The 9,744-nt window shown below is 33.7% G+C and overlaps 1 protein-coding gene across 1 annotated transcript; it reads left to right on the top strand.

Moving 5' to 3' along the window:
• Nucleotides 1–3,899: 3,899 nt before the first annotated feature.
• LOC141724119 (flap endonuclease GEN-like 1) lies at nucleotides 3,900–9,327 on the top strand. The gene is made up of 8 exons (XM_074526118.1): nucleotides 3,900–4,223; nucleotides 4,811–4,987; nucleotides 6,250–6,420; nucleotides 7,145–7,326; nucleotides 7,411–7,660; nucleotides 7,822–7,957; nucleotides 8,292–8,758; nucleotides 8,839–9,327. The coding sequence occupies exons 1-8, from the start codon at nucleotides 4,029–4,031 to the stop codon at nucleotides 9,106–9,108; spliced, it is 1,848 nt and encodes a 615-aa protein (XP_074382219.1). The 5' UTR covers nucleotides 3,900–4,028; the 3' UTR covers nucleotides 9,109–9,327.
• The last annotated feature ends 417 nt before the right edge of the window (nucleotides 9,328–9,744 follow it).

The raw sequence follows: 9,744 nt of genomic DNA, 5'->3' as shown, positions 1-9,744 counted from the left end.
GCTCATCGTCCACTTACGAAATATTAAAACACCTCGAACTTTTATTAAAACAATTTTCCCAATGATCATATTCCCTCAACTATATTTTATTGTTCGAATAATAAATACTATATACCTATTCCTTATTATGGGAGTAGTATACTCCAACGATTAATTATTTCAAAACCGATTAATCATTGTAGATTAATTAATTATGTAGACACAAACTAGTTGAGGAATATTATTTTAAATAATCTTTTAGAGAGTAAACTCATTTGAGGTTTGATTATTATCGATTATCATTTAATTATTTGTTAAAGGGTTTTATATTGATTTAAAAATCATAGATCCTGATTTAAAACATACTTTCTGATTTCGGAATATCATTCGAATAATTTCATATCGTCGGTGAATATTATCCCGACTTATTAATATTTTGAATATAGTTTCAAGGAGAAACTTTTCCCCCTTATTTAATTATCTGTTGACAACGATCAACTCATGTCCTTAGTACTTCCTCCGAAACTTTCGGAAGTACACATATATATATATATACAGTAAAGCTATGCCTATCAACAAGCAAAACGCTTGGAGGAACTTCGATGTAGTTCGAGTTCTCGAGATATGATAGGATTTCCTAAAGGACAAGGGAGGGGTAGGATCCAAGTACTTCGTGTATTGGATAGATTACTAGTACCGTAGGAGATGGTACAATATGTACCTATGGACCTGCGAAGTGTGTGTATACCCGAAATGAGGACACATAGCCCGTATGCGGCAAGGGTGATAACCGAGAGGTGAAGGTGTCGTCCTTCTACTAGTAGAAAAGGTTACTTTTATCGCAGTACGACTGATCATCGTATGCGGTGGCTCCAACGAGTGTCCTAATTCTTCCAATTGGAATTGTGACGCAATACCGTAACCCAAGCCTAGGTGTTGTGATTACTACTAAGGTATTCGCAGGATATTAAAATCCCTTAAAAAATTGTTTTCATAAGAAGGTGTATTTCACCAAGGAAAACTATTTTCAAATAAAACATAATTATCATAAATGATGTTATCATACAGTCATTTACATACTGTACATTATTATTCTGGGCATTATAGCTCACACTTGTTTTCTTATATTGACACAACACAACAGTTAATCAAAATGCCTGCCATGAGAACCACAGTCGGGAAACGGGTAGAAAATGGCCAGCTGTTCCGTAAATTGTTTGGTGCTGTACCACAGGTAGTCAGAATAAGCTAGATTAGTTTTCAGTTGTTTATAGTTCGGCTTATTTACTTATGTAAGGTAAGAAACAAGACGTATATTTGGCCGGTGGACTAACCTTACCTAAAGGTCACTCCCCGGTAAGACTAATTATATTTGGGTTGTAATAAAATTACTCTAGTTATGATGATTCGTTTCCAAGACAATAATCTGTAAGTGTGTGTGTGATAAGTGTGGGGTCGTGAAGCGTGAGTATTTACATATTGTAGTGTGAGTTTTGTGAGTTTGGATGGCGGGCTTCCGAGACTCCTGACCCCGGGTTTTGGGGCGCTACACTCTTACTCCTTTGATCCATCTCAAGTTCATAAGTCTTGAGCATACCATAAATTTCATCAAGAGTAGTTTCATCAAGAGCATAGATGTCTCTTATGGTAGTAGACTTCAAATCCCAATTTTCAGGAAAAGTTAAAAGGAATTTCAGATTTGAATCTTCAAGATCATATTCCTTGTCCACCAGTGACAGATCATTCAATAGTTTGACAAACTTGTCATATAATTCAGTTAATGACTCACCAGCTTTTGAGTCAAAGTGCTCATACTCTTGAGTGAGTATAGTCCTCCTGTTCTTTTTGATTGCATCAGTTCCCTGGCATCTTGTCTCCAAAGCATCCCATATCTCCTTTGCAGTCTTGCAATTAATTACCCTGTTTAAAATGACATTATCAATGGCACTATGCAGCAAATGCCTTACCCTTGCATCCTTGGCAATAGATGAGATGTCTTCAGCTGTGTAATCACCTTTCTCCTTTGGTATGGACTTTGCTGGTTGATCTGCAACTACAACAGAGAGCTTGGTAGGCTTATATGGTCCTTTATTAATCCTATCAAGGTATTCTGGATCTGTAGCTTCCAGAAATATAACCATCTTCACTTTCCATATGGGATACTCAGAAGGCCTCAGTATGGGAACCCTAATAGTCTCATATCGACTGAGGATTTGAGTGTTTTTAATTTCTTCAGTTTTAGTGGGCTTGGTTGGAGTTTGTGCTTCTTCAGACATGATTGTTTGGATCTTTACTGTATGTGTGTTAACAGATAAGCTCTGATACCAATTGTTAGGTCACACAACACTGTAGAAGAGGGTTGAATACGATGTTATTATAATCAAATCGATTTTGAACACAAGTAATAGTAAACAGATATATTCAATATAATAAACTCTGTTACAATGGAACTGTTCTCTCTCAGTGATGAACAAATATCACTAAGAGCTGCTAGGTTACAATGAATAATGTATCTCGATAATGATAACACATATAGTGTAAACCTATGTCTTTGTTTATATACTACACAGTTACAAGATAACTTCTAATTGATATGGAATATAATTCTGTCTCCTAAAATATATCAATCAAATATCTTATACAAGTCTTCCAGTCTTCTAATTATTCCTATACATATCTTCTTTTGTTTTAGTCTCGATCTTCTACTGTTAATCAGCTTCTTTCCTTAACTGTAAGTCCTCCCGTACTTAAGTTCTGACATGACCTTAAGTCCTGATATTATGTTCCGACTTCCAGTAAGTACTGATTCCAGTAAGTCCTGATATTTCCTGTTTGTTAAGATCTGAAAACTAAACATGAAACATATTAGACATGACATCTTAAATATATCTAACAATATAAATATTATTTACATAATCTCATTTCTAAGTTATGTACTTAGAGATATATAATGTATATCATATTCTAAGTACATTTATTAATCTAGTATTTATATCGCGGTAAATTAAGACATAATCAATTATACAAAGAACAATAGATATCACATAAATATTAATAATCCAAATGTCAGAAACAAGACATAATAGTTTTGTTTCCAAGGCACAAACACTAACAAAAATTTGCCACGCTAAAACAAAAAATACGAATATAATTAGGACCAATTTTGATTTTCTGATATAGGTATACGCACAGAATGAAAGTATACAAAATGAAAGTATACAAAATAAATACATAAATTTTAAAAATATTTATAATGTATAATATAATTTATATATCTTATGTTATACTTAAGAACGAATACAAATAATCTATTATATTTATATATAACTTATATAAACACTAAATATATTATATATGACTAATATATTCCCTATCATAAACTATTTAGTTATCTAGCATATTTTTAACAATTGATATTTTTTTCTATATAATTTGTCTACTTCTGTGTATTAAACGGATATTAAACGGATAGATATGAATATATATTAATTTCAGATTAGTGTCAATCAAATGGTACACGAATGCAACGGGTCAAGTTCAATTTTAAGATTTTGACTAAAAAACACGTAAGTATATGAACAGCTGTATACATACATGACATATTGCCGGGTCTACCAAGAAAACCTTTTGATCTTTGAAAGCCAAATTTCAATGTTCTCGACCCAAAAATTAACGACATTATTTAAAATTTAACATAAGAATTGTGATGAAAAAAATTCAAAAATTTAATTATTTATAAATCAATTTTTATAATTCAGGGAAACAAATAAATTAGAATTAATTTAACTAGTATAAAAATGATAATATCATTATAGTTTGTACAATACAATATTATTTTATTATTATTTTTCCCAGAACAAATTCGAGAGATTTTTAATACTCCAAACTTAAAAATAATACCAAAATACCCGTCCAAACGAAGCAACCAAGGAAGACATACATAAACATAACGGCACAAAATCCTACGTTAATTCTCCCTCTTCTTCTGGTTGTTTCTAATTCTATCCTCTCCAACACAATTTGTTAGTCAGTAAAAACCCCATTACAGAATGGGGGTGAGTGGTAATTTCTGGGATTTACTTAAACCCTACGCTCGATTACAAGGCTTTGATTTTCTAAGAAACAAAAGGGTTGCTATTGATTTGTCTTATTGGATTGTTCAACACGAGACTGCTGTTAAATCTAATGTTCTTAATCCCCATCTCAGACTCACCTTCTTTCGTACCATCAATCTCTTCTCTCGGGTATGTTTTCTTTTCTTTTTGTACTCTTTTCTTGATTTTGTGGGTTTTTGTATTTTAATGGGGTTTTTGAAAAATGGGCTTTTTTTATAAGGGTTGGTTTGGTGTGAATTTTTTAAATGTATTGTGTGCCCATTTTAATGAAATTGATGTGCTACGTTTTATATGTTTGAGTTTAATGGTTTTTATTAGGTGTGTGAGCTTAATGTGTGTTTGTGTGTGTATGCTTTCGGAATTGGGATTTGTGTGCAGGTCACTCAGTAATTGTTATTTGATGATGTAAATTTATAGGTTTATTTGGGGTTTTTGAGAAATGGGTTTTTGAATTTGATGCTGTTTGGAATTGGGATGTGCATTGTACTGTTGTTTATTTTAGATTTTTTAGTACAATGTTAGAATGTGAAAGTTAATATGGGTTTATAGGATTTTACTGGTGTAAAGTTGATGATTTTGGTGGGTATGTTTAAGTATGTTTAAAATAATAGCAGTATGACCTTTTACATATGCGTGTTTGTTTTTGCCCTTGGTCTTGTGTGTTTAGGACATGGTAGTTGAAGCTGTGCTGATATGTTGAGACATGTGTTTTGCAGTTTGGAGCCTTTCCTATTTTTGTAGTAGATGGAACACCATCCCCACTTAAATCTCAGATGCGAATTGCACGGTTCTTCCGAGGGTCAGGCGTCGATATCTCAAGTTTGCCTGTGGCAGAAGAGGGTGTTTCAGTTGAAAGAAATCACAAGTTTGTGAAGTGTGTTGAAGAGTGCATTGTAAGATAATTTATTGATTTATTAATAATCCACGTGCTCAAGATGTATACTGAAATTTTTATTGTTTCAATGTTTTGCTAAACTTCTGTAGGAATCATATGCTTGATGTACTATATAATATTTTTAACTGCTAGAATAGTCGCTGACCAGTCGTCGACTAGTCAGCGACTAGTCGATATGAAGCTACTCAGGCACCGGGAGTCTCCAAGCCTGACTTGTCGTCGACTAGTTGACGTGAAGGTCACCCAAGAGTCTCGTAGCCCGACTTGGGGCCTTCATAACCATAATTGCGTACCATACTTATTTTGAACTTATTATTTCATTACTTTTGATCTAAATTATAAAACTAACGTGTTCAATTATATTATATATCAAAATCTAGTAATTATATATATAATGAACACTTTGTCGACTTTTTATGACTAGTTGGGCGACTTGTCGACTAGTCTTCACGAAGGTACTCGGGCGTCGAGGGTTGACTTGGCGCCGTGATAACCTTGGAATCAAGTGTACAACTTGTTTTTGACCAAAAAATCTTGCATGGGTTGTTGATAAAAGTTGGACCAATATCAGGTTAACCCCCTTGTTGAACTTTAAATATGAAGAACATGCACACTTGTGCAGCAGTATCAGAAAAATCCTTAAACAGAGGAAGATGCATGCTTCCTATGTATCAAAACAATCCTTTTAAGCCACATGGTTTTTCAGTGATTGCTGAACGCTTTGTTTGTTTTTGCTGTCCTTTCTTTTTTTATTAGAAAAGATTGAGTTGCATATTTTCTTCGTCATTTTGTTATTGATTGGAAAATACTTGCTTGAGTTGCATTCCGTTGTATGAATCATGGTTCTGCATTGTGAAGAGGAGGGTCCCTGGACCCAACAGTAACAAAATCTTTGTGGTGGAACATATTCTGCTATGGTAATGATAGACATTAGACAGTGATTTTTTCAGAATAGATCTAATGATCAGTACGATTCTGTGACATTTATTATAACAGTATGTTTAGTGTAGTAATAATATCGTAAGTTTGTAAGATTGAATGCATTCCTGTTGAAACTTTTTCAGATCCACCACTGTATGTGGAATCATAACAATAAACATTATGATCAAATCTACCATTGTATTTGAAATTATAAGGTATAACAATACAAGATAAAATCATTAAGTTATACCCTAGATATAAATAGCGAAAACAACCTTCCCATGTTAGCAAAAATGGGATTTCTTTTACTTATTGCATACTATGTTTGTGTTCTATTAGGAGTTGATTAAACTTTTTGGGATGCCTGTTCTAAGAGCGAAAGGAGAGGCGGAAGCTTTGTGTGCCCAGTTGAACAAAGAAGGTCATGTGGATGCTTGTATTACTGCTGATAGTGACGCATTTCTGTTCGGGGCTAACTGTGTTATAAAATCCCTCAGGCCTAACACAAAAGTAAGTGCTTGGTATGTGTTTGTTTTCCTTCTTTTCCATCTCCCCTCTAGTTAAAGTTCTAAAATAGTGCCAGTCAATAAATTAAAAAGAAAACTACTTTCAATATTTCATAATATTTGGTAACATGTATCCTGAAAATTAATACATAAACAACGAATTGAAGGTAGGGCATCTCTGAGGCATATGGATCTTGTTATATACATCTATCACATCTTTGTATACAATTTTTAATTATAAGCCTGTAGCATTTTCGGAAATCAAATTTTCTGAATGAGAGGTTGAAAGACTGAGATTACGTTTTTTTTCCAAATGTCTGTATACTTCATGCATCACTTTCAGTTTTGCATCCTTAGGGCTTCTGCTATATTTTTTAAATTTTCAGTATAGTTATTCATAGTTACTTGTTAATTTTCTTGTCCTGTATTTATTTGAGTAGTCACCTAAAAGAAATTGAAATACTCAGGCACACATTTTTCTCCACTGAGACTCAAACCCTTGACCTCTGGAGGGGTATCTGCCAAATTACAATTCTAGGTATTGTCTTGTGTGTTGAGGAGGGATGGGGTGTAAGGTGTTCATGTGTCTTTTTAGTTCGCTTCTTAACCTTGCTGCTGGTTCAGGCTCCTTTTTCATTGCTACTTTTTAGGCTCTAATACAGGAGTGTATAGTGCTTTGTTTATTGAATTGATTTTATGGTTCTAATCTGTCCTAAAAACTTATGTAGGAACCTCTTGAGTGCTACTATATGTCCGATATTGAAGCTGGTCTTGGCTTGAAGAGGAAACACTTGATAGCTATTTCTCTTCTGGTTGGAAATGACTATGACTCAAATGGTGTGGAAGGGATTGGGCTTGAGACAGCACTTCGATTTGTCAAGTCTTTCAGTGAAGATGAGATTTTGAATAAGTAAGATTATAAAATGGTCATTGTTTTGCTTCTTGAAAACAATTAGAAGATGCATCTTCATATGTTTACAAAAATGTTGTGCAGATTGCATGAGATAGGCAGATCCAATAAAATACAATTTGAAGATGATATTTGCTCCTTAGGTTGCTCTGTTCCCGGTTCAGATGAGATTGCAAGGAAGACTAAAGGTCCTCCTCACTGCTCCCTGTGTGGACATCCAGGAAGCAAGAGAATGCATCTTAAGTTTCCTTGTGAATATTGTAACTTGGGTACTGTGGAAGGCTGCTCAGAAAAACTGGTGTCATTTAAATGTAATTGCTCCTCCTGCGATATGGTACATCTTTTACTTGATACTTTTCTTAAATTATTATAGTTGGTAAAATTACAAGATATGAGACCCCAGAATTTGCTATGTATCAAAATGTAACTGTTCTCTGGCCGATTTTTCTTAGAGTACTCTTCTTAATAATAACATTAATGGTTTTTAAATGACAGGATAGGCAACAGAAGCAACAGAAGAAGAATGAAAATTGGGAAATAAAAGTTTGTGAAAAGATATCCAGGGAGCGAAATTTCCCAAATGAAAATATAATTGGAATATATCTTCCCAGAAACCAGGAAACCGTTGAAGGTGAGTTTGGTGGACTGTACTAGTCATGATGCTAAATCGGGATTTATAAAGAATTTCCTTAATATTTATCTTTACTTATTTTGTCGATTTTCTAGAAGAACTTGGAATTCATGACAGTGAATCTGTCGACACTCTTTCAAGCTTTGATATTCAGTCAATTATATATTTAAGTGACTATGATATTCTGTTTTAAGTTTTAACTGCCACCTAATGCTTGGATATTGTCTTATTGTAGTGTGAAAGACATGTACATCTTAAATCATGTAAAGATTTATTTTTGTATGCCTTTGATGTGGTGTTACCTAATACCAAGTTTTGTGGTTTTCATTTATAGATGCTGGCCACAGTTTAAGTTGGGATACACCAAATGTAGAGATGCTGGTTGATTTTTTAAATTATTATCAGAACTGGGATCCTTCCTACATACGGCAGAGGATATTTCCAATGCTGTCCACTATTTTTCTGAGAGAAATGGCATTAAATCCAACGGATAGTTTGCTGCATGAACAATATCTATTTGATTCTATCCACCGTGTGAAAATAAAGTTTGGACATCAGTTGTATGTTGTCAAATGGAAGAAAGCTACACCTGCAGCTAGTATTGCTGCCTATACGATTTTATCTAAAGAGGCTTGCGAGCGTGGGCAATCCATTGAATGCATTGATATAGTAGATGAACCTGACATTCCGGAAGTTCAGTTCAGCAGTACTGATGGATGCTCATTTATGCTAACTGATGAAGATATGGAGCTGGTTAGAGCAGCTTTTCCGGAAAAAGTTGATCTTTTCTTAAAAGAAAAGGTTCGACACTTTTTCCTAGTTTTTGCCACCCCTTCCCTTGTGCTATTAATGACATTAAGTATTTGTTTGTGATTTTACAGGAACTAAAAGAGATGAAATCAAGAAGAAAGCAAACAGGGATAAGATCTAATGAAACTCCAGCGCATGCATCAGCAACATCATCAAAATCTGTTCAGCTCAGCATAAAAGAATTTTATCGCACATCTAAATTACAAAAGCAGGAAAAATTGGCAGAAGGCTCATCCAAGATTTTGGGAAGTAACAGTGATTTTTCTTCCAAGAGTAAAGGAGGAGGTGCATTAAACAAGAACCTAACGAAGTCTGCAAGGCGCCGGCTTCTTTTCGACTAGAATGAATATCAATAATCTCACCCTGTATATTACTTTTCATAATACCACCGTGTAATTATTTGTTCTTCGTGTTCTTTTCTTTTTTCACTTTCTTTCAATAAATCAAAACAAGTTATTGGGAGGCATTAAGTTGGTGTAGTATTTTGATATCATGGTACTGACAGACCTTGGTGCAATGGTTTTTGCAGCAAGTAATAGGATTTTTTTTCTTTCGTGTAATCACACTTATGGATTAGATCTGGTATGTAATTAAACCATAATTAAACCAAACTAATGATGTCTTAGATCTGGTATGTAATTAAACCATAATTAAACCAAAGTAATGATGCAGTGCTCCTTCTAAAATTTGCATTAAAACTGACTTTCAAATTTCAGCGTATTGGCCCTAACTGTAACACATCGGAATGGAACCATAATTTGCGTTTATTAAAGACATAACATAATAATGTTTTTTTAAAAAAATGAATTCCAAAATACAAGATTTGGATGTGTTATTGTAGCATGATAATGTTTTTTTTTTCCTGCAAAAAATTAAATCCCAAAATGCAAGGTTTAGATGCATTATTACACGACAAGAAGAATTATTTTCATATTTTCCATGAAATGTAATATTTTTTGATAAATATGATAAGGTTA

This window comes from Apium graveolens, chromosome 5 (genome assembly GCF_009905375.1).
Source record: "Apium graveolens cultivar Ventura chromosome 5, ASM990537v1, whole genome shotgun sequence".
Lineage (NCBI taxonomy): Eukaryota > Viridiplantae > Streptophyta > Magnoliopsida > Apiales > Apiaceae > Apium > Apium graveolens.
Note: the sequence above shows the minus strand (reverse complement) of the source record. Positions and strands in the feature narration are given on the sequence as shown.